Source organism: Aedes albopictus, chromosome 2 (assembly GCF_035046485.1).
Source record: "Aedes albopictus strain Foshan chromosome 2, AalbF5, whole genome shotgun sequence".
Classification (NCBI taxonomy): domain Eukaryota; kingdom Metazoa; phylum Arthropoda; class Insecta; order Diptera; family Culicidae; genus Aedes; species Aedes albopictus.
In genome coordinates, this window is record NC_085137.1 from 178,506,706 (window position 1) to 178,533,153 (window position 26,448).

The 26,448-nt window shown below is 43.5% G+C and overlaps 1 protein-coding gene and 1 long non-coding RNA gene across 2 annotated transcripts; one reads left to right on the plus strand and one right to left on the minus strand.

The window, feature by feature from the left end:
* Positions 1 to 5,756: 5,756 nt before the first annotated feature.
* LOC109622274 (uncharacterized) lies at positions 5,757 to 7,007 on the minus strand. The gene is made up of 3 exons (XR_002202015.3): positions 6,637 to 7,007; positions 6,450 to 6,573; positions 5,757 to 6,391 (listed from the first exon to the last, which is right to left on the minus strand). It is a non-coding gene; the product is annotated as an uncharacterized LOC109622274 (long non-coding RNA).
* A 7,498-nt stretch (positions 7,008 to 14,505) lies between these two features.
* LOC134286281 (uncharacterized protein K02A2.6-like) lies at positions 14,506 to 15,042 on the plus strand. Its single transcript, XM_062847872.1, has one exon. The coding sequence runs from the start codon at positions 14,506 to 14,508 to the stop codon at positions 15,040 to 15,042; it is 537 nt and encodes a 178-aa protein (XP_062703856.1).
* Positions 15,043 to 26,448: the final 11,406 nt, after the last annotated feature.

Genomic DNA, 26,448 nt, shown 5'->3' on the forward strand with positions numbered 1-26,448 from the left:
GACCCCATCGCATAACTCAGCAATCTAACAAGCAACGCAACGTATATCTCAACAAACAATGGAACGTTAAATCAACCACAACGAATAATATGCTAATCAACGGCTAGCCACATCGGAAACCGCACGGAAAAGTTTTCCAATCGTGACCAACCGCGAAACTCACTTATTCACACCTACTTGAGCTGAAGTGCTTCGCGCCTTTCACTGACTACATTTAATTCAATTTATGTGCTCCTGTCTGCGTTACCATACCACCAGCAGCAGCAGCATATATTATAGAGAACAGGCACGTGCTAGAGCGTTATTCATCTAGTGCAGCTCACGTGCTTCAGCTTTGCGGCTAGAATTTGCACAAACCGCCGCTATCCTACCGAAGTGGACCTGCTCGCTTCGGTCATCGATGCCGGCTGCGTTCCTCCACAGGAAGCTTTGCTACGGCTCTGATATGAATATAAATTAGCAACTTATTAAATCGGAATTACTCGTATACCACACCATGCAACACCAGAAGGAAGATTGAGTCAACGTGAATTAAGTAGGTAAGGATGTTAGTAGGATTTTCAACGAGAAATAGAACCCAGCCGAGGACTGCGTTATGTATACGTTATTCTACATTCCAATGAAATGAACTCAATGCGCAACAGAAATCAACAGAATTTATTGGTACATTTATTTTCGAATGAGTTGTTATTATTATTACTATTTATTAACGACACTTAACCATTATTGTAGCATTCGTGTCAAGTTTTCGAATGAGTGTAAACCGTTTTGTATCCTATAATTCCGCCCTATTTTGCTTATCCTTTGACATAGGGCGAAAATAGCGCGGAATTAAAAAGATACAAAACTGATTACACTCATTCGAAGAGGGTATTCTGCTTAGAGTCGGTACAAGAACATTAATTTTTCTTTTTATGAGATTTTGTTCAGTGATTTGTACAAAGTTGGGCTACGAATCTTCATGTTCTTGTTCAGAGAAATATATTGCTTCTACGTGCAAGTAAAACGTGCGCCATACTAGGAACCTCGCGTAGCAAACAGTGCCAAGTACAGTTATAGTAAAAAAAAACCCTGCAATATCAAATTTCCCTGACCGTAAGCAGAGACTCAATCATCCAGATCGATGCCCCAGTGGAGGAAGACTAACCCTTTCAAACCCGACATTTTAAAATTAACTGTTTCGTCCGGGTTCGGACCCAACGTTGTGTGGTAAGGAGAGGAGGGATCCAGGCGACGACGAAAACAACTGATTCCAAACTATATAGAGTTTTATTTGCCCCCGAGAGGCACACGCCTGCTCGGGAGTGATCTTCACTTACTATTATAAATACATTTCAATCAGGTGCGCCTTATATAGGCGCACAAGTACGGACATACAATAGTGCATATAATTCATTATTATAATTACCGCGCGCACTGCTTCACACAGTTTGGCGCGCTCTTACATGGGCGCCAAAGCAGAAAGCTGCACGCTGGATGGTGACGATTGTGTGCTGCGTTGATAGGAACAATGGGCATCGATTTGAATGTCCCAAATACTGCGCGCGCTCGGTTTGCCTCGCAGCAGCCAGTGATGACGCCGACAATGGGGCGAGATCGAACATTAACAAAACAACATTTTAACTCGTTGATTTAAAAATCGAGTCCTGAAAAAGGTCCACGCCCCAGACCGAAACGTCGGAAAATCTTTCAAAGTAATCGATGCAAGTTTGTTGACTGACAATGCCAAAGTTCTTGCACTGAGTCGGATAGATAATATCGATGGGACCCTGATGCGTAACCAGGTCAACACCGATTGCTTCAATGATCTTAAGGTGAATATATAACGAAGCCACACCTCGAATTTTCAAGAGCACAAATCTGAAGAACCAAATATCGGGTTGAGCTGAAAAGTAGATCGATTGGTTACCCGCTGGTGGTGACCAATCGATCATCTTTTCAGCGCAAACCGACATTCGGTTCTTCAGATTTGTGCTCTTGAAAATTCGAGTTGTGGCTTCGTCATACATTCACCTTAAGACAATAGTCCCTTTTCGAACGGCAATGGCCACGCCACCACCTTCTTCCACTGCATCAATTTGTTCAATTTGAAGCTGCAAAGAGTGTATTGAAGTTCAAGAGAACAAACAATTCTTTGATGGTGATCTGAGAGGACAACTTAGGTATCTTAGAACTACACCCAGGATCAAACGTATTTTACACTGATGGTCTGAAATTTATGGCCCGTTTACATATTTGCTAATTCTGGGTGACAATACATTTTCGAGCAGTATTGGCGCCAATTTAGCGCAATGTAAACACTTTTTAGCTGACAATAAAATTAGCATGACAAATTCAGAAGCTTCTGAATTCGGTGCTAAAACTAGTGGACAATAATGAGAATATTAGATTGTCCGACACAATTAGCATTATGTAAACGGTCTGCTAGACGAATTGTCAGCTAATTATGCCATCACGTCAATTTTATTAGTAGATAGGGAAGTGTTTACACTACGATAGTTTGGTACCAATACAGTCGGACAATTTATTGTCCCAGATTTAGCAGCTAAATTTTTAGCGGCAATGTAAACGATACTAGCGTGGAATAAATTGTCCGACAGAATATTGTCACGCATTATTATCACAAATGTAAACGGGCCGTTAACGACCACATGAACGACTGGCCCCGGGATCAACATATCAATCTCTATGAGCAAATGGCATACATACATACATACATTTATTTATTCAACATCACATTTAAGATAAGACATAATCAACAATAGTACGCCACAATACTCGGTTTGTGGCTGCCGCTCTCCATCCTCGGTCGCGCCCAATGCTCGCCAGGTCACGCTCCACGTGGTCCGCCCATCGTGCTCTCTGCGCTCCACGCCTTCTTGTGCCAACCGGATCAGTTGCAAACACCATCTCTGCAGGGTTGTTATCCGGCATTCTTGCAACATGCCCTGCCCACCATATCCTTCCGGCTTCGGCCACCTTCTGGATTCTGGGTTCGCCGTAAAGTGCAGCCATCTCGTGGTTCATCCTTCTCCGCCACACACCGTTCTCCTGCACACCGCCGAAGATCGTCCTTAGCACGCGTCGCTCGAAAATTCCGAGTGCTTGCAGGTCCTCCTCAAGCATGGACCATGTCTTATGCCCGTAGAGGACCACCGGTTTTATTAGCGTTTTGTGCATGGTGCATTTGGTGCGTGGGTGAATCTTTTTCGACCGCAGTTTCTTCTGGAGCCCGCAGTAGGCCCAACTTCCGCTGATGATGCGCCTCAGAATTTCATGGCTCACGTTGTTGTCAGTCGTCAGTAAGGATCCGAGGTAGACGAATTCCTCCACCACTTCGAAAGTATCCCCGTCTATCGTAACATTACTACCAAGACGGATCCGATCGTGTTCGGTTCCGCCTACCAGCATGTACTTTGTTTTGAGACATTCACCACCAGTCCGACCTTTGCTGCTTCGCGTTTCAGGCGGGTGTACAGCTCTGCCACCGTTCCAAATGTTCTGGCAATAATGTTCATGTCGTCCGCAAAGCACACAAATTGACCAGAGATTTTGTGAAAATCGTTCCCCGGCTGTTGAGCTCCGCTCGTCGCATCACACCTTCCAGCGCGATGTTGAAGAGTAGACATGAGAGTCCGTCACCTTGTCGCAGTCCCCGGCGAGATTTGAATGAACTGGATAGTTCACCCGAAACCCTTACGCAGTTTTGCACACCGTCCATCGTTGCTTTAATCAATCTAGTCAGCTTTCCAGGAAAGCCGTTTTCGTCCATGATTCACGCATAGCTCTGCGCGGTCGATACTGTCGTATGCCGCTTTGAAGTCGATGAACAGGTGATGCGTTGGGACCTGGTATTCACAGCATTTGCCGTACGGTAAAGATCTGGTCCGTTGTCGACCGGCCGTCGATAAAGCCGACTTGATAACTTCCCACGAACTCAGTCGTTTTAGGTGAAAGACGACGGAAGATGATCTGGGATAGCACTTTGAACGCAGCATTCAAAATAGTGATCGTCCTGAAGTTCCCACATTCCAAATGGTCGCCTTTCTTGTGAATGGGGCAGATTACCCCTTCCTTCCACTCCTCCGGTAGTTTTTCGGTTTCCCAGATCCTGATTATCAGCCGATGCAGACAGGTGGCCAACTTTTCTGGGCCCATCTTGATGAGTTGAGCTGTGATACCATCCTTACCAGCTGCTTTGTTGATTTTGAGCTGGGGAATGGCATCCTTAACTTCCCTCAGCGTGGGAATCGGTTCATTTCCGTCCTCCGCTGCACTGGCTTCGTCGTTTCCTCCGTTGCCGTGGGCTCCCGTGCCTACGTTCTCCACGCCGTTCAGGTGCTGATCGAAGTGCTGCATCCACCTTTCGATCACCTCACGTCCGTCCGTCAAGAGGCCTCCGTCTTTATCCCTGCATATTTCGACTCGCGGCACGAAGTCGTTGCGGGATGCATGGAGCTTCTGATACAACTTCCGTGTTTCTTGGGAACGGCACAGCAGTTCCATTTCTTCACACTCCGCTTCTTCCAGGCGGCGCTTTTTCTCCCGAAAAAGGCGGGTCTACTGTTTCCGCTTCTGTTTGTGACGTTCCACGTTTTGTCGAGTCCCTTGCTGCAGCATTACCGCCCTCGCTGCGTTCTTCTCCTCCAAAACCGTTCTGCACTCTTCGTCGAACCATTCGTTTCATCGATTCCGTTCCACGTACCCGATGGTGCTCTCGGCTGCGTCGTTGATGGCTGCTTTCACTGTACTCCAGCAATCCTCTAGAGGGGCCTCATCGAGCTCGCCTTCGTCTGGCAACACGGCCTCGAGATTCTGCGCGTATGCTGAGGCGACATCCGGTTGTTTCAGTCGCTCTAGGTTGTACCGTGGCGGTCGCCGGTACCGTACATTGTTGATGACGGAGAGTTTTAGGCGCAGTTTGACCATCACTAACGAAATGAACACACACTGAACAAAAAAGAACACGAACCGATTTAACAGCAGCAGACTGGCATCTGCACCAACTAGCGAAGCGCGCCATCGGAAGTGATTTCTTCCCTTTTGTTGGTTCTGTTTCAATAACCAAGCATGTCTATGGCCAGTAGTACACTCGGTCAAATATTTTACAAGGAAAGAACTCAAGAAACAACGTTAGTTTGAAGCTAATGTAAATTCGATCGAGTCCAACAAGATGATTGAACATTGGCTTCTTTTTGGACAAATATTTGACCCTGTGTACTAACAGCTTATGTTCGCTCGTCGAGTCGTATGGTTCATAAACGAATACAAAGAAGATGACTCAAAACAACTGTGAATACACGTTATTTGCATCATTATTCAACGCATTTTAGCTTTAAAATTGTAATTGTATTTATTGATCGAACGTAAACCAGTTTATAATTATCGGGTCAAGGGAAAAAAAAAAACAAACAAACGTAACATACTATTTAATTTAATTGAATTTATGATGTAACAGGCGGTGCGTTGCCATAAAAACCAAGAGTTATTGCTCGTTGTGAAGATTTATAGATTCCGACGCAAATAAATGATTAGGCTCATTTTCAGCGTAGGTGCGTTATAAATGTTTGTTTACAATGCAAAACTATCACCAAATGTGTGCCTAACAACACAGCATAAAATATTCTCCAGGACGCGGTCTGGTTTTATATCTGTGGGCCCACGCAAGAAAAATCCACGCAACTAATTTTCTCGCAGGAGTCTAAACAGGTGGAATCTCCGCAATATGACGATATTTTTTTCTTGCCGAATGCCTACACTGAAAAAAGGAACATGGTAATCGGTACCATTTCATAGGGTTAAAATAAAACATCTTTACTACTTGATTTTGGTAGACCATGTTTTATTTTTGATATTACAATACCATTGTGCGAATTACTATGTTTTTGACAGCAAAATGTAATATGGTATTGGTTACTATTTTTATGGTTATGGGGAAAACGTGGATGCATGGTAACAATAACTATGTAATGGTAATATAGTAAATCTGTTTGGTTTTGTTTATGTTGCAAAAAAATAAAATCAAATTAGAAATATCTGGAGATTTGTGTCTTTTTAGGAATTTTATTTATATGAACAAACAAATTCTAATTAATGTAACACATTAGATAATTCGAGACACAGAGTTTTCATTTCATGCTGCATCCTCGCCCATAAAAATGCAGCTAGTGTTGAAAAATGTGGTTCTGGTGACTGCAACGTTACCCACTGGCAACCTTCGATTAACCGGGAACGCCAACGTCGTACTGTCGCTAATTCTCACGGATTTCATCTCCTCCAGAACTCCGTTGAAGCTGGCCGGAATGCCGTGGGCTCCCTATAGCTGAAGATCTTGATCCCATACTTCCGTTGCCCAGATTTTCTGCGGCTTGTAATCTGCATATTTTTCCGCCTGTTGAGTGAATTTGTAAATGTATCTTTCTCAATGAAAGAATCGACGATTATCTTACCCACGAACAAAACGATGGATCATTGGATGCGGACAATTTTACTTCGTTCAGTTTCAGGATGCTGGCATTGCAATTTATCGCGCGTTCCTCCGGCTCCGGACATCCAGATATGTTTTCCGTTTACCTATGGTGGATCAGGCAACAATAAGAAAATTTACTTATTTTGTAAAATAAACAATTAACTTACCAATAATTCGTAATTTTGTTTCAACTGAAACGGGTTGGACAGATTATATTGAGACAAACACGATTGACCGTGATCTCGACCGTGTGAACATCGGACATATTTTAATTATCAAGAATGTTGCCTGTTCATGTTAACTATGAAAAAGGCATAGTATACAATGATATAGTAGAATTTGCAACACAAACATGTGCAAACATAGTAGAATTGAACGGTTTGAATAGTAACGATGACAATTGAGCTGGCTGATAAAAACATAGTAGTCATTCCCAGATGCTGGTGCTTGGTACAATATTCATAGTCATGGTAACTAAAATGTGGCATGGTAAAAACAAAAATGGTTGGATAGTTCCGAGTACTATGTTATTTTTTTCAGTGTACCTTCCTTCCTACCTCGATCAGGCTAAGGCCGGGATGGCCTCTGCTGTACATTGTAGCCGTCTCCATTCCACTCGGTCCATGGCTGTTTGTCTCCAGTTCCGCACTCTGCGTAGGGTCCGCAGATCGTCCCCACTTGGTCGACCCACCTAGCTCGCTGCGCTCCACGTCTTCTTGTATCGGTCGGATGCAACCCGGGAGCTTCTTGACAGCTGCCGAACAACGTCAGTGTACCTACACTGAACGAAAACGCCCGCCGTACAAAGAATGATTCTTCATTCAATGCGGTACAGACCCGCAAAGTCTGAATTTTAAATGATTTCTCAGCAGAATGATTTGACTGCCTTCGATTGAACCAAAATCATCCTGTAATAAAACTAAAATTGACACAATTAATGAATGATTTTTCGCTTGGGGTTTGTTGTGAATGATTATCATCAAAAAACCATCGGAAAGCATTTTCCTCTATGCTTCATACCGAAAATCATTCAATCGCTGAATGAAAATCCCCACAACTCAAAATATGAATTGTCATTCAATCGTGTGCTCAATCCCAGGGCTCACTCGGTGATTCCTAAAACTGAATGACAATCGCGATCGAATGATTTTCTGAACAATAATGACGGATTCTTGTTTACTTTTTGTATTCTAATTGTCTGCATGTTCCCCATTCTGAAAGTAATTCAATTTTGGATTGTTTTTCATTTTGCTGTTGGTGCGCCATCCTTTGACAGTTTATAATGGCAAAATCAACGTTGAAGTGGTTGCGAAAAAAAATGCGTCGTGCAAAAGTGTTCGACTGTGATGCAGAATGGTGATATATTTATAATGTGTATTAACATAAAATGAGATTTCTGATAATAAAAACCAATAAAATTCAAATAAAAAATAATTCACATATTGTTCTATTGTTATTTTCCAAACAACTAATATTACAACCATTTCAACGAGTTCGAGCGAAATTGACTTCAATTGAAATCAGATTCCTTCTAACTTGTTGTGATGGTTGTATTATTAGTTGTTTAATTAAGAATTTAAATTGTATACTGCAATGAACAATGTCTATATACTTTCGTAAGGATTTTCATTCTCATTTCAACCGATAAACTGAATAGGTTTTGAATGAAAATCATCCATGTACAGATTTGTTTTGATTCTGAATAGTATGATTATAGTGGTCGCTTTGGATGATTTTCATACCGTCTGTTTTGATTCTGTCAGATCAGCTCTTGAATGACAAAAATCCAAAAATCATCTGATTTTAGGCATGGGGCTCGGATGAGGCAATTTTCATTCAATTTGTGGCGGGGATTTTCGTTCAGTGTAAAAATTTTGGTCCGGGTGGTACTGTCAGATTCAAAGCGGCAAGCGCTACTTTTGAAAAGGACGGAAACCGACAATAACAAACCGAACAAAAAATATTAAAACATTCAACAGAAGCCTTTATTTGTTGTTTCCGCTTTTTTGTGGTAGATAAATGTAAATTAAGTGCGGCATGATGAAATTGTTTACTAGAAGCGAAAATTATATCTATAAAACAAGTAAAGGCAAAATAGTCGGCTTTCATAAAATTAATAAGAATCTCATGTTTTCTTCTAGTGCGGTTATTAAGCACCAGCAAGTAATAAATTAGGTTACTTATGCTAACATTTTACAGCTACATATCTGGTGGCCAAGCCAAAATAGAAGTTAAAAATAATCATTTGCAGATGTTTTTTTTTCGAGTTTGATCTTCGGTTTGGTCTAGCATGCGCAGTCACCAATTAATATGGAAGACCATTTAAACATGTGCTTTTATTACATTTCTTACAACAACAAAAAGAAAAATCAAAATAATTTCAATTTAATGAACATTAGTTTTTGCGCTTCTGTTGAATACGTCCTTTTGATACGAAACGCTAGCCTCTTTTTGGCTTCCACTCACCATGAAACAAAAAGGTGTTTTGCATGGACAAAAATTGTTGCGTCAGTGAAGGATGGACCCGTTGTTTACGAACAGTAGCGACATCTGCGATTTGCAAGTAGGTACGCGAAACTGGGCTCATCTGTCAAGTTACGGGGGCAGGGCTGGCATTTCCTCACTCACTGCGCGCAATGCGCAGTTTCTAAACGCAAAGCGCAAAGAGCAGGTGGCTACGCAATGAGAAATAAAAAGAACGCAGTGAGCAAACTCACACGCAGAGAGCAGTTTGCCATTACACACTGCGTTATTCGTTCTGCTCACTGTGAAAGAGTGTGAAAGTAAATTGACAATGAGTGAGGCGAAACGAAGTGAAATCAGAGACAAACAGACGTAACACTGTCGAAATTTGCTTCCTATATTTGTCAAGATCCTGATTACTTCGAGAATTGATGTTTTCGGTAAAGATGTTAGGCTGATCAAGGGCCTAAAGGTTATGGATCGTTTGATTCAGTATTCCACCACTAGGTGGTGCTAGAGGTCAAACAAATTTTATATTTCATATATCTCAGGACTCTGATCACTTAGAAAGTTGGTGTCTTCGGCAATGTTGTTTGGTAAGTCAAGGGCTCAAAGTAAATGGACCACTTGTTTCGAAACTCCGCCACTAGGCGGCGCTAGTTACACATTTGCAAGATCATTCGAATGATTGATTGTTTTCATTGAGTATTCAACATGCTGTAATTTTGTTTTCTTTGAACATATTCAAGCCAAGTCAAATGTTTTGCAAAGACCAATATGTTAGCCGTAAATGCGCAAAATTTCATTTAATTCGGTTAAATAAATTCTGAGATATAGCAGTTTAATGAAAAATACTCAAATATGAATCAATTAACAAGAATTGCTCTAACTTCATGTAAAATTATCCAATCAAGCCCAAATTTGTACCATTTAGAGCTAACTAGTTGTGCAATAAGCCATAAAAATTAGAGAATTTTTGGTGCACTATATAGAAAGTTACAGCTTGCTGAATATTTTTGCGATAATTAATGAAAGTTGCATGCTTCTTCTAATTGATAACTAGCGCCATCTACTGGCAGAATATTGAAACAATTTACCAATCAACTGAAAGGCCTTAACCAACCAATCAACATTGCCGAAGAAACCATCTTTCTAAGTGATCAGAATCCTGAAATATATATAATATAAATTTTGTTTGCTCTGTAGCGCCGCCTCGTGGAGGAATTTTTAATCAAACGAATCATAATTGGTAAGTTCTTAACCAGCCAAATATTTTTTCCGAAGACATCAACTCTCGAAGTTATCACGATCATGAGATATTTGGTATAAAAAAACTCGTCAGTATTACGTCTGTTTGTCTCTGACATAACAGAAATCACAGACAACAAGATGTGACACTTGTGAAAATTTCATACTGTATATCTCAGCACCATGATTACTTAGATAGTTAGTGTGTTTGCAAAATTGTTAGAATAGTCAAGGTCTTGCTAGTGATAGGCCGTTTGGTTATAAATACCTCCACTAGGTGGCGATAGCGATCAAGCAAATTTTATATTCCATATATCTCAGGACTGTGATCACTTAGAAAGATGGTGTCTTCGGCAATATTGTTTGGTTGGTTAAGGCCTTTCCGTTGATTGGTAAATTGTTTCAATATTCTACCACTTGGTGGCGCTAGTTAAAAATGAGTAGAAGCATGCAACTTTAATTATTTATCGTAAAAATATTCAGCAAGCTGTAACTTTTTATTAAGTGCACCAAAAATTCTCTAATTTTTATCGCTTATTGCCCAACTAGTTAGCTCTAAATGGTACAAATTTGGGCTTGATTGAATAATTTTACATGAAGTTAGAGCGATTCTAGTTAAATGATTCATATTTGAGTATTTTTCATTAAACTGCTATATCTCAGAATTAAGTGAACCGAATAAAATGAAATTTTGCACATTTACGGCTAACATATTGGTCTTTGTAAAACATTTGACTTGACTTGAATATGTTCAAAGAAAACAAAATTACAGCATGTTGAATACTTAAAGAAAAAAATCAATCATTTGCATGACATTGCAAATGTGCAACTAGCGCCGCCTAGTGGCAAAATTTTGAAACAAATTGTCCATGAACTGCAAGCCCTTGTTCTACCAAACAACAATGCCGAAGACACCATCTTTCTAAGTGATCAGAGTCCTGAGATATATGAAATATAAAACTTGTCCGATCACTAGCGCCGCCTAATGGAAGAATTCCGAATCAAACTACCCATTACCAGTAGGCCTTTGACCAGCCTAATAAATATGTCGAAAACACCAACTCTGTAAGTTATCAGGATCCTGAGATATATAGGAATAAATTTTCGTCAGTGTTACGCTCGTTTATCTGTGATTTCTGTCATACCAACTGCGCAATGAGCAGCGCAATGAGTATGCGTGCATAATGTGTCCTTTACTCTTTGCGTGAAACAGATACATTACGCACTGCGCCAAAACGCAGTGCGCCTCAAAGAGCAAAAGATCCGTGAGAATGAGCATCCGTACGCAGCACATTCGTTTGTGTTGAATGCGCGCAGCTAGTGGCTCACTGCGTTTTTACACTTTGATGAGAATTCCAGCCCTGCGGGGGGGTTGGTCGGATGACTCTCGAGAATCATTTTAATCGGGTTGCTATCCGACATCCTGATGACGTGACCCGTCCACCATAGCCTCCCAATTTTCGCGGTGTGGACGATGGTTGGTTCTATCAGCAGCTGATGCAGCTTGTTGTAGAGTCTGTAGAGTCATACCTTAAGTTGGTTAGCTTCATACCCCCTACCGAAAGGAAGTGTAATATCCTATCCCTTGAGACAGCGGACGACACACACGAAGAGAGAAGGGGGATAACGGGGAGAGCGAGAAAAGGTTGGTCCAGGGACCGGAATACGAGACGAGGACGCTCTGATAAATTAATAAAAGTGAAAGTATTTCTACGTGGTTTAAATCCGACCGTATTTCTATTATCGGCTCCGAAGTACTGCCGTGGGCAGCATAGTTGTCCCATGTTCTATGGGATTCCCTATTAACATGGGACAACTATGCTGCACACGGCAGAGTATACCTCACAATTTGGCGACGAGGATTTCGGAAAACGTGAGTATTAGCGATGTTATTTCATATTTTCGAACTGGATACTGCACTGCTTGTTGTGTCAAAATGGCGGGTGGGTTGAAGATTTTTTTTTTTCATGTCGAAGTGGTCAGTATTAGTGAGATCACGAGTGAGATGCAACAGTACGTGGCTGTGGTTGAGCTGGTGCCTGCCGGAGAATCTTGTTAGAAATTCCTATAAGAACGCATCATCATTTGTTTTGATATGGGAGTGATGTTACTTGAATGGAAAAGTGTACTATTGATGATTCTGATGATGTATCGTTTGCTTTCATGACAGTTCTTCATAAGAGCTACATTGAATGTTGGTTGCGGAAAAAAAATCAGCCCTGTGGTGTACCTATACGACTGAATCAAAGAGGTGTTCAAGTGATTTGAGTACGAAACAAATGTTGAACTAGTGCCATTAGCTGTAGCTTTTGGAGGTGATCACAACAAGATCACGGGTATGGATATTATGTGTCTATGGCGATTGCTGTAGAAGGTGGTTAATTGTAATTGAACACGGGTCTCTGGTAAAGGTACCTGCAGTAGTTGCTGCAGGTGGTGGTCAATGATCACGGGTGTAGGAAGTACCTGTAGTAGTCACTGCAGGTGGTGGTCAATGACCACGGGTGTAGGAAGTGCCTGTAGCAGTCGCTGCAGGAGGTGATCAGTAACAATTCGCCCCCTTAATGCTAGAACTAGGTAACTCGTTTTTGGAAGTGCGGATAAAAATTGCTGGTAAAACTAATCCTGGTATAAAACAAACACTTTGTTGGTCTTAAAAGATGATTCATTATGTGTTTTCGTAGTTCCAATTGACAAACTTTTGTTAATTATGAAGTATGTTCAGATATAAACAAAACTATCGAAATTTCGCAAAACCAGTTACCTAGTTCTAGCATTAAGGGGGCGAATTGACCATGGGAAAATATAAAATCATAGCTGTTTGTACCTGCAGTAGTCGCTGCAGGAAGTGGTCATTCACTTCGACCATGGGTAGGAATCGCGATAACAGCGCTGTGACGTGAGCAACGATCATGGATTACAAAAAGGACTAACTATCGATTTGATGCTTCAGCAGATGTATATAAGTGGTGCATAATAAATAAATGATGATACAAACCTTACTAGCGTTTATTCTTACCAATGGGCAAACGACTTTTTATATTCGTCGACTAGTTGAAAATTCCATCATATAATCTTTAGGGTACTGTTGGGTCACTAATTGCATTTCCATTCAAATGAATCTATTACAGATGGATAGCAGTCGGGCCATACAGCAGTTCCGGTGTGACGATATAGAAAAACATCGTCTGTTTAACGAGTGGAGGGTTTGGAAAGGGGCTTTGGAATGCTACTTCGAAGCATATGATATCGAGGACCAAAGAAAGAAGCGAGCCATACTTCTTCATTTGGGTGGCCCACAGTTACAGCGGGTTTTTCAAAACCTTCCTGATCGCGAAAACTTTCCACTTGTATCTATTGCAAAACAGTGGTACGATGTTGCTATAAACGCACTTGACGGATTCTTCCAGCCTTGCCGGCAGGATTGCCTAGAACCACCGACGAACCGACGTGACAGCTAGAACAAATAAATTCAAATTTGTTGTCCGCGACGCCATGATGAAAAATAGCCGAACACTATCGCCACCTCTATAACGACCCGCGATGATTTGATAGCTCGACACCAAACCCCCGTGTGTTCATATAGGAAACGGTTCGCGTCTGAGCTGATTTGACAGAAGCGATCGCTCGCTTCGCTGGTCGACCGTTAAATTTGGGGGGGACAGTTTTGGATCGCGACTGTCACGTCGGTTCGTCGGTGCTAGAACGGCATAAATTGAAGCAAATGAAGCAAAAAGAAGGAGAGAGGTTTGCCGATTTCATGCTGCGTTTACGCCAGCAAGCGTCAGATTGTGGGTTCGATAAGTATTCGAATGAAATCCGGGATGTTCTGACAGACATATTTTTGACGGACGCAGTAGTTGAAGGCTGTGCGTCCACGGAAGTCCACGAAGTCCGAGAAGACATATTATGCATTTTATTCAGGAAATGATACCAACGTACTTTCCTGTGAAGTGGGCGGAGTAAATCTGGATCTTCTGATTGATTCAGGCTCCGATGCAAATTTAATTCCGGATACGGTTTGGGAAAGCTTGAAGCAGGCTAAGATCAGAGTACGTCAATGCGTAAAAGGAAGTGCCCGGATCCTTAAGGGTTACGCTAGTGATATGCCGTTATCCATATTAGGTACATTCGTGGCAGATGTCAAGATTGGAACTAAGTCGACAGCAGCTGAATTTTATGTTGTACAAGGTGGACAACGATCCCTGCTTGGGGACAAAACATCCAAGGAGTTAGGGATCTTAAAAGTTGGTTTGGATGCCTACCACGTGACAAGTGATGATAAAGCGTTTTCGAAAATAAAAGATATCCAAGTTCACATTCATATGGATCCAAATGCGAAGCCTGTATTCCAGCCCATACGTCGGGTCCCGATTCCTCTCGAAGATGCCGTAAATCGAAAACTTGACCAGTTGCTGACCAAAGACATCATCGAGGTGAAGCAAGGTCCAGCCTCTTGGGTATCGCCCCTTGTAGTTGTCGGGAAGCACAACGGTGAACCCCGTATCTGCTTAGATCTGCGCCGAGTCAACGAAGCGGTCCTTCGTGAGAGACATCCTATGCCAGTCGTCGATGAATACATAGCGAGGTTGGGCAAAGGAAGATTTTGGAGCAAGCTGGACATCAAGGACGCCTTTCTGCAGGTCGAGCTAGCACCGGAGTCGCGGGATGTTACAGTGTTCATCACAAACAAAGGATTGTTTCGTTTCAAAAGGCTTCCTTTTGGTCTCGTTACGGCACCCGAGTTGTTCCAAAAGGTGATGGATCAAATACTGGCAGGTTGCGAAGGGACGTCCTGGTATTTGGACGATGTGATCATCGAAGGAAGCACACGAGAGGAACATGACGAGCAAGGGAAATAAGTGATGCGTTGATGTTTGATTAATTTTATTGAAATTTGAGTTAAAAACAAAATAAAAATAAATAAAGTTGTCTGTTATATCATTCTATTAGGTGCTGAAACGTTTCGAAGATCGTGGAGTCGAGCTAAATTGGGATAAATGTGTGTTTGGGGTAACAAAAGTTGACTTTTTGGGCCATACAATTTCTTCAGACGTGTCACCTTTCAAAATGGTCACACTTTGTTTTAATAATATTTTTGTACATATTTTCTTTAATTTTTGTACATACATTCTTTTATTGTTCTTCAATTGTTAAGTAGTGATCTTTTATATTTCAATATTAATATAGCGAGGCTTAAAAAAAAGGAGGAAAGTTAAAATTAAACTAGAATAATGAAATGATTTATAAATAATTGAACTTAAAACGAATTGGAATAAAATCTGAAAGGAAAAAAAAAACATCGATTGTTTCCCATCCCTGGACATCCCTATGCACCCTCTATCCGTTACGCACATCACACCACCATCATCGGCGTGCGAGGTTTGCCGAAGCCGGCGACGTCGACGACGAAGCTATCGTGTCGAGGAAATAAAACTGCTGGTCACGATCGAACGAGCGGCTATTAGGTGAACCACCATCAAAAGTGCATGTTGTGCGCGTTTTCACTTCGATTATTTTTTTTTAGTGAACCGCCATTGTGAAGTGAGGAGAAGTTGCCGGCGTGCCACGTTGTCCTCTTTGGCCCGGCCGGCGAATCGCTGAAAAAGTCCCCCCCCCCCCCCCCCCCCCTAGGGCAGTGCCATTTAGAAGAACCCGCGGAACCACCACTGAGAAGTGAGGAGAAGTCGCCGGCGTGCCATGTTGTCCTCTTTGGCCCGGCCGGCGAACCACTGAAAAAGTCCTCCCCGTAGGACAGTGCCAATAAGAAGAACCCGCGGAACCGCCATTGTGAAGACAGTGCCAATTAGAAGAACTAGCGTAGCCGCCATTGTGAAGTGAGGAGAAGTTGCCGGATTGCCACGTTGTCCGCTTTGGCCCGGCTGTCGAACCACTGAAAAAGCCCTCCCCGGAGGACAGTGCCAATAAGACGAACCAGCGTAGGAAGCGCCAGTGTGCTACGGTGTGGCGCGGTTGGATGGTGATTACGGACGAATAAGACCAACACCGTAACGCGATCAAGATTTTGCGACCAAGAACCTGAAGACCACAGCCCCCTCGCTGTATTCCGGCAACCATTTTGACCGGACATTTGGCTTACGGAAGCGCCTCGGATTCGCCGTTTGATTGATCCCCACCACGAACACGATGTGGGTTTCACGCCAACGAGTCCCAGATGCCAGCGTCGCCGTATCACCCCGTTCGGCCACGAGAAGGTTAGTGTGCTGGTAGGTGCTGATGGCATCGTCAACCGACAGGAAGTGCCCCTCCGAAGTTAAAGGTGTGTAAAATCTTTCCCATGTTTCCTTCCCCATAAAAATGTTATATCAACCCTGAAAAATCAACGAAAATTAAAGTATACGATGTAAATTAGAAATATTGGATACCCTTTTTAATTTAACCACGCTTAGCCCTGATTTCACTCGTTTTTGTTAGATCATTCTACCTCGTCTTTGTTTGGACGTTGAACAACGTCCAAGTTTTCTTTAAGGGAAGTCGTTCCACTTACCCCAATTCCCTCTCGGAGCCTGTGTTACGACCCTGAAGCCCAGGATAAAGCCTGGGTGGCCACAATAGGGTGGCCCCACAATAGTAAATTCTAACAATTGGCGCCCAACGCAAAATAAAAAGAAAAGGTTTCCATTTTAACCTTAAAGTGGAACCCTTTTCAGAGAAGCTCCGGGAGGAATTGGAATCCATTATTCCAATTGTTCTTTTTATGAGAGGTGAACTGATTTGTATCGAAATAGTATTGTGTAAAAGGAATTCTTTTGTTCTTTTGGAATCGTTCGGATGATGAGAACTACTGCTGTGAATCATTCTTTTCCTTTCGATTCGTCTTTATAAATTAGTTTCTTTTCTTTACAACAAAAAACTGGATTATTCTATTAGTAGAGGTAAATAAATTATTTGTGAAATTTTGCTTCCTTTTATACACAGTGCCTCTAATTTAAAAGTCTTTTGTAAATATTTTTTCTTTTTTCATTTTTATACTTTCTAGTGTCTAGTTTAGCATAATATATGCTGGATTAGTTTATTAATTTTTTCTTTAACATTTGTTTTTGTATTTTTCCTAATTTAATAGAAATAAGCTATTATTTAAGCCACTTCTTCGTTTTTTTTTTTTGGCGAAAAGTTGCTGTACTGTTTTTTTTTTTGTAGGTTTAGCTTATTTTGTTTATTTTTTGGTTTCATTTCTTATTTTTAATTTTACATTCTCATTTGAGAAATGGCGGAGGCATTTGAAACACAATTCGCACACGCCGTTGAGAAGATTCGGGAGTGGTACCACGGCTTAAGGGTGGACCATTTGTCTCCAGAGGAGTTGGACTTCGAAACCAATATTCGACCGATCGTCATTCGGGATGATCCCACCTACTCACGAAGGCGAAGGTGGCTCCGTGAGCATATGAAAACTGAGAAGCAGAATGATACTATTATTGAAGAGGTAGTTTTAGAGGGGAATGGCGAGGAAGTTGTACAGTTCTGTCGACGCAACTTCGACGAACTTTTTGCAGGGTTGCAGCAGAGCGATAAGAATTCAAGAGTAAGGGGCAAAGCAAAATTGCTACATTTCGGTCACCGGCTTATCCTTTATATAAAGCACTTTAGGGATTCGGAGGAAACAGACAGTTTCCTCAAGTCAATGCTTGTTGATGTGGTGGATCTGTTGGACCAGTATTTCTACACTAAAACCTCTGCATCTGAACAGCACAATCAGGAGGGACTGGAGGAACAAGCTCTGATCGACTTGTTTCGGTCAGAAAATGTTTCGGCAGTTCCACCTCTTCGAAATGCGGATCCAGGTGCAGACGTTTCAGTGAGTACTACTGCTGCAGGAATTTCTGCAGTAGCTAACCAGTTGGAAGGCAGCGACTGTGTTCGCTCTTTACTAGCTCGCATTAATGAGTTGGAAGCGAAAATGGCCAGGATGGGAACACCACGGGAAGAAGAAGCTCAGCACAATGAAACGGAGCTTCCGACTGGAAGTTCACAGCCACTGGTGGGTGCGCCACCAGTTCTTCAAGTTTCTTCTGCTCCTCATTCCTCTCTCGCACCTTTTCCGGGATTCTCAAGCTCCTCGCAAGGGTTGAGCTCTTCAGTAGCTGCCAATCCTTCTAGGCCGATTACTAGTGTAACTTTTTCGTTACCGCAAAGTCATCCTACTGCACAGCCGCAGCCACCTTCATCGTGGCACAGCTACCTTCAGAACCAGCAACAACCGTTTCAACCTCCGATCACCAACCCATGGTTAGGATTCCCTGGTGCCTCAACCGTACCATCACTGAATCCTGTTCCGGGGTCCGCGGCTATGAGCCTTGGACATCCTGGGAATCCATGGCTTGGAAATCCCACTTTTACTACTCCGTCGGTCAATCCGTGGGCTGTAACCTCAGCTCCGATATCAACCCCATTCGCTCATCCTTCGCTCGCTTCGTTGAGTTCATTGCCTCTGAGCAACCCGGCGCGGCATACTTTGCCTGTGTCCAAGTGGACAGTTACGAAATACGATGGCGAAGATCAAGGGTTGAAATTAAACCAATTTCTTGGAATGGTTCACGCCATGGCCGTCGCCAGAACATGCTTCGGAAGCTGAACTATTTGATTCGGCGATCCACCTTTTCAAAGGGCCAGCATTGCAGTGGTATATGACCATGCGTGCCACAGGTCGTCTGGTGAACTGGCAGCATTTGGTTCTAGAGCTCAGGAGGACTTTCATGCACCCTGATCTAGACACGCTGATCAAAATGAAGGTGTATCAGCGACACCAGTCACGAAACGAGACCTTCCTACAGTTCTATCACGGTATGGAGGAGCTTTTCGGGACAATGAGTGTTCCCTTGCCGGAACACGAGAAAGTCCAAATCCTTCTTCAGAACATGAGGATTGATTACAAAAAGCAACTCAATTTCCTCCCTATTGCTGATCTTCCGACACTTGTGTCCGCTGGTCAGAAGATCGATGCCGTGAACTTCTCAGTCTACAACAAGGTTTTTGGACCTGAGAAGTCGGTTAACGTAGTAGAGTACTCGGAACCGAAGAAATGCTTATCCCAGGATAAGCCCAATAAATCCTCTACTCCACATCAACAAGCATCGTCGAGAAATACGAAGGCCCACTCTCCTCCACAGACCAATCAGAATCGGAAGGGTTCCGAAACCGGAACCGATACTTCTCGCGGACCAGCTAGGGCCCCAACCACCTTGGAAGACATGATCAAATCTCATAAACCCTTATCCAGCCGCCATTGTTTCAACTGCGGCATATTTGGGCATCGGATGGACCAGTGCAGGCTTCCTAGGGGAGTCCTGTGCGAAAACTGCGGTTTTAGAGGCTATCCGACAAATAATTGTCCATATTGCGTAAAAAACGCCTTAGCAGCGAGCCAAAACCGCCGCCCGCTGAACCCAAACTACTAAGCGTAAATCCCCCTCCATTTTTCGAAGTGGCCTCCGAGAACCTTTATCCGGAAACGCCTGCTTCCTACACCATCTCATATCCACATGCCAATGACAACCGTCCATACATTTCGGTTGACATTTCAGAGATTACTGTTTCTGCCTTACTTGACAGCGGGAGTAATCTCACGTTGATCAACGATGGAGTGTACAACATGGTTAAACCTAAGCGCTTATTCCCTCTCCGTGATCCACCCGTCTTGCGTACCGCAAGCGGAGAAGCGCTCGAGGTCCGTGGTAAAGTTTATTTACCTTTTTCATGGAACGGCACCGTTAGGGTTGTTCCGACATTAGTCATCCCGAATCTGGCAATAAACTGCGTTTGCGGGATGGATTTCTGGAAGAAATTCCAAATTCAACCCACAATCGTAGGCTGCGCTATGGTTGAATATACGGGAGAAAACCCTACCCCGACTCCGTTGCCTTCATCTTCTGTTTTGACTGCTTCAGAACAGCAGACAATCGATCAGATCAAAACCCTTTTCATACCTGCCCGTCCGGGAAGGCTAACAACTACTCCACTGGCGGAGCATTCAATTGAACTCGCCGAAGAGTGGCGGAAAAAACCGCCGGTCAGGCAGTTCCCCTACGTAATGTCTCCCAAAACGCAAGGTTTGGTGTCCGTGGAGCTGCAACGTTTACTCGACGCTGGCATAATCGAACCCAGCCATTCTGATTGGTCGCTGAACTGTGTACCCGTTATCAAGCCTCATAAGGTTCGGCTCTGTTTGGATGCGCGCAAGATCAATGAACGAACTGTTCGTGATGCTTACCCCTTGCCGCACCCCTGTCGAATTCTTGGCCAACTTCCCAAGGCGAAATACCTTTCAACGATTGACTTGTCGGAGGCTTTCCTGCAAGTTCCGCTGGAGAAGTCTTCAAGGAAGTATACGGCCTTTAGCGTGCAAGGTAAGGGGTTGTTTCAGTACACCAGAATGCCTTTTGGTCTTGTAAATAGTCCAGCTACGTTGGCAAGACTAATGGACCGAGTTCTAGGCCATGGTGTACTGGAACCTTATGTCTTCGTTTACCTCGACGATATCGTCGTAGTAACGGAGACATTTGAGCATCACGTACAGCTCCTTCGTGAAATTGCGCGCAGATTAAACGGAGCCAACCTTATGATAAACCTGGAGAAGTCTCAGTTTGGGGTGCCGGAAATTCCCTTCCTAGGGTATCTCTTGAGCTCAGAAGGCCTTCGTGGGAATCCCGATAAGATTCGACCGATCGTCGAATACGAAAGGCCAACCACTATTACCAAACTCAGGAGATTCCTTGGGATGGCGAATTATTATCGCCGGTTCATCCCAAACTTTAGTGAGATTTGTGGGCCTCTGTCGGATCTCCTGAAGTCAAAAACCAAGGTCATCGGTTGGAACGAAGCCGCGGAGAGAGCTTTCTGCAAAATCAAGGAGCAGCTTATCAGCACTCCTATCCTGGGGAGCCCGGATTTTTCTCGGGAATTCGTCATCCAAACGGATGCCAGCGACGAAGCCGTCGCTGGAGTTCTAACTCAGCAGCAGGAAGATGGTGAGAGAGTTATCTCATACTTCTCCCGGAAGCTCACCACTCCGCAGAAGAACTATCACGCAGCTGAGAAGGAAGCTCTCGCCGCTCTTCTCTCAATCGAGGCGTTTCGGGGGTACATTGAAGGCTACCATTTCACCCTCGTGACGGATTCCTCCGCACTCACCCACATTCTAAAGACGAAGTGGAAGGTGGGATCCCGATGCAGTCGGTGGAGCTTGGACTTCCAGCAATTCGACATGACAGTAGTACACCGTAAAGGCAAAGAAAATGTGGTTCCGGATGCTCTGTCGCGTAGCATTGCTGTAGTCCAAGATTCACCGGCCTCAACGTGGTACTCTTCTTTAATGGAGAAGGTCACCAGGCGCCCAGACGACTTTGTAGACTTTAAGGTCGAGAACGGCAAACTTTTTAAGTTCATTACAGCCAAAAATGTACCCTTTGACTCTCGATTTGAGTGGAAGGAGCTTGTTCCAACTGATGACGTCCCCCGGGTGCTACTAAACGCACATGATAATAACTTTCACCCGGGGTTTGACAAAACGCTATCTCGTGTCCAACAACGTTACTATTGGCCCAAAATGGCCAAGGATATAAGGGCGTATGTACAGGCTTGCCCAACCTGTAAGGAAGTCAAACCTTCCTACGTCCAAACTACCCCCGAGATGGGCAAAATGCGTTGCGTGACCCGACCATGGCAGATCATTTCTATGGACTTCGTTGGCCCGTTGCCACGTAGTCGAAAGGGAAATCAGCATATTTTAGTAATATGCGACTACTTTTCCAAGTGGGTAATGATTCACCCGGTGAAAAAGCTGGATAGTTCAGCCGTGTGTGTGATTTTGAAAAATCAGTGGTTCTATAGGAATTCTGTCCCTGGAACCATTATCACCGATAACGGCAGCTCTTTCGTTTCGAAGGAGTTCAAAGAACTATTAGACCACTTCAAAATCACACACTGGCTGAACTCCCGCTATCATTCCCAGTCGAACCCCGTGGAGCGAGTGAACCGAACAATAAACGCGGCCGTCCGCACTTACGTCCAAGAGGACCAAAGGATCTGGGACACCAAGATCCCGGAGATCGAGCTGATGCTCAACACCAGCGTTCACTCCTCCACTGGATTCACTCCGTATTTCATTACCCACGGACACGAGATAGCGGAACAGGGATCCGACCATCGTCTTTCTCGACACGACGAGGAACTTTCTGCGGAAGAAAAGGAGGAAAGGCGCAAGCAGGCGTTCGCCCAAATCCACGAGATCGTTCGCAAAAACCTCGAAAAGTCTCACGAGGTCTCTCGGGACCGGTACAACTTGCGAAACCGTACTTTCGCGAAATCTTTTACGGTGGGACAGCTGGTCTACCGCCGGAACATGAAACAGTCCTCGGCGGCTGAACATTATAACGCCAAGTTAGGGCGACAATATCTTCCCTGCAAAGTGAAGGGCAAGATAGGCTCGTCTTCCTACGAATTGGAGGACTTGAGCGGGAAAAATTTGGGAATCTGGCCAGCTGTTCACCTTAAACCCGGATGATAACACCCACGTAAGTACCAGAGATCCTGCTGGAGATTGTTTACATTTTGCGTAACGCCTCCCAGGTGGCGAATTTCGATCGTAGTTTTATGATCCAACCGAGGGGTCTAGAGCGTTGTTGCTAGGCCTCCTCACATTTTTTAGTAATAGGGTGCCCTAGAATCTTAGTTTAAAGAATATTAGCGTGTGAATGAATTGTGTGTTGTCCTGGAGTGTCCCATTTTGATCCAGACAACCGTGTGAATGAGATGAATGAATGAATGTGAATGTATGAATGGTGGGGGGAATGACTGTGTATGAGTGTGTGCGTATACTTTCTGTTCCCGAACAAAGTATTCGGTGATGAAAAAAAAAAGGAAGAGCAGGTTTCCGAAAGTTTATTTTCTCTCCTAATTAGAAACTAAAAAAATAAAAATAAATATATATATATAAAAATGTTACAATAGAGTAACAATTAAAAAAAAAATACAATTACAATTAAAAATAAAAGTTGAATTTATGAAGATTTGATGGTGAGAGGATGGATAAGGACGCTTTTTTTCTGACGAACATTTTTCTGGAAGGCTGTTTTTCAATTTCACCTACTATTTCGATACAAATCAACCATCGACCTCATAGCGGAGCAGCTAAAGAGAGCTTCCTCGCTGAAATCCTCAATCGACCCTTCCTGGTGGACAGTCTCTATTATTAAGTGTTATGTGATTATGTGGGAAAGAGTTCCTCTACATGGACAAAATCATTCCACATAATCAGCTAACACTTAACAAGAGGAGGGCCACATTTTCAAGACTTTTCCCGAGTGGACAGTCTCTATTATTGAGGGTTAAGTGATTATGTGGAAAAGAGTTCCTCTACATGGACAAAATCATTCCACATAATCAAACTAACATTCAACAAGAGGAGGGCCACAATTTCCCGGTGGACAGTCTCTATTATTAAGTGTTATGTGATTATGTGGGAAAGAGTTCCTCTACATGGACAAAATCATTCCACATAATCAAACTAACACTTAACAAGAGGAGGGCCACATTTCCATGACGATTCCCAAGTGGACAGTCTCTATTATTGAGGGTTAAGTGATTATGTGGAAAAGAGTTCCTCTACATGGACAAAATCATTCCACATAATCAAACTAACATTCAACAAGAGGAGGGCCACAAGTTCCCGGTGGACAGTCTCTATTATTAAGTGTTATGTGATTATGTGGGAAAGAGTTCCTCTACATGGACAAAATCATTCCACATAATCAGCTAACACTTAACAAGAGCCCACATAAAACGAATGCATTTCCCCTTCTTTCCCTTAAAAAAACAAGTTTTTTTTATTCGGAGTGAGGGACGAATGTTACCTTTCAAAAAGGTCACACTTTGTTTTAATAATATTTTTGTACATATTTTCTTTAATTTTTGTACATACATTCTTTTATTGTTCTTCAATTGTTAAGTAGTGATTTTTTATATTTCAATATTAATATAGCGAGGCTTAAAAAAAAAGGAGGAAAGTTAAAATTAAACTAGAATAATGAAATGATTTATAAATAATTGAACTTAAAACGAATTGGAATAAAACCTGAAAGGAAAAAAAAACATCGATTGTTTCCCATCCCTGGACATCCCTATGCACCCTCTATCCGTTACGCACATCACACCACCATCATCGGCGTGCGAGGTTTGCCGAAGCCGGCGACGTCGACGACGAAGCTATCGTGTCGAGGAAATAAAACTGCTGGTCACGATCGAACGAGCGGCTATTAGGTGAACCACCATCAAAAGTGCATGTTGTGCGCGTTTTCACTTCGATTATTTTTTTTAGTGAACCGCCATTGTGAAGTGAGGAGAAGTTGCCGGCGTGCCACGTTGTCCTCTTTGGCCCGGCCGGCGAATCGCTGAAAAAGTCCCCCCCCCCCCCGTAGGACAGTGCCATTTAGAAGAACCCGCGGAACCACCACTGAGAAGTGAGGAGAAGTCGCCGGCGTGCCATGTTGTCCTCTTTGGCCCGGCCGGCGAACCACTGAAAAAGTCCTCCCCGTAGGACAGTGCCAATAAGAAGAACCCGCGGAACCGCCATTGTGAAGACAGTGCCAATTAGAAGAACTAGCGTAGCCGCCATTGTGAAGTGAGGAGAAGTTGCCGGAGTGCCACGTTGTCCGCTTTGGCCCGGCTGTCGAACCACTGAAAAAGCCCTCCCCGGAGGACAGTGCCAATAAGACGAACCAGCGTAGGAAGCGCCAGTGTGCTACGGTGTGGCGCGGTTGGATGGTGATTACGGACGAATAAGACCAACACCGTAACGCGATCAAGATTTTGCGACCAAGAACCTGAAGACCACAGCCCCCTCGCTGTATTCCGGCAACCATTTTGACCGGACATTTGGCTTACGGAAGCGCCTCGGATTCGCCGTTTGATTGATCCCCACCACGAACACGATGTGGGTTTCACGCCAACGAGTCCCAGATGCCAGCGTCGCCGTATCACCCCGTTCGGCCACGAGAAGGTTAGTGTGCTGGTAGGTGCTGATGGCATCGTCAACCGACAGGAAGTGCCCCTCCGAAGTTAAAGGTGTGTAAAATCTTTCCCATGTTTCCTTCCCCATAAAAATGTTATATCAACCCTGAAAAATCAACGAAAATTAAAGTATACGATGTAAATTAGAAATATTGGATACCCTTTTTAATTTAACCACGCTAAGCCCTGATTTCACTCGTTTTTGTTAGATCATTCTACCTCGTCTTTATTTGGACGTTGAACAACGTCCAAGTTTTCTTCAAGGGAAGTCGTTCCACTTACCCCAATTCCCTCTCGGAGCCTGTGTTACGACCCTGAAGCCCAGGATAAAGCCTGGGTGGCCACAATAGGGTGGCCCCACAATAGTAAATTCTAACAGACGGGGTTATTCCGGCAAAGGATAAAGTGGTGGCTATACAATCATTCCGGCGTCCAGAAAACGAGGCAGAAGTGCGAAGTTTCTTGGGGCTGGCCAATTATCTTAACAAGTTCATACCCAATTTAGCTACATTAGACGAACCACTCCGAACGCTTACAAAGAAAGATTCTAAGTTTACCTGGACTGAGCAACATCAACAGTCGTTCGATAGCATTAAGGCAGCTATGGTCGAGATCTTACGGCTGGGGTTCTTCAATAAGGATCATCGAACTACTATTGTGACTGATGCAAGTCCTATCGGATTAGGAGCCATACTGATTCAAACTGACTCGTTAGGGAATAGCCGTGTTGTTACGTGCGCTTCAAAATCCCTCACTGATACCGAAAAACGCTATTGCCAGACGGAAAAAGAGGCCTTGGCGATAGTTTGGAGTGTGGAGCGTTTTCAGATATATCTATATGGTCGCCAATTCGATATTCTAACGGACTGTAAGGCTTTAGTATACCTGTTCACTGAAAGGTCACGGCCGTGTGCAAGAATAGAACGTTGGGTTCTTCGCCTTCAAGCATTTGATTACTTAGTGACCCACATTTCGGGTGACAAAAATCTGGCAGATGTCCTGTCACGGTTGAGTTCTCTTAAACCAGTGCCATTCGATCAGAGGGAAGAAATGTTCGTCAAACATGTGGCCTTGTCATCAGCTACGTCTGTTGCTCTTCGTTGGGACGAAATCATTGAAGCATCGCAGAAAGATTTAGAGATCCAAGAAGTACTTGAAGCGGTTGACAAGGGAAACATCGAGGAATTGCCTATTTCTTTTCGAGTGATTGCAAGCGAACTATGCCGATTTGGAGAAGTTTT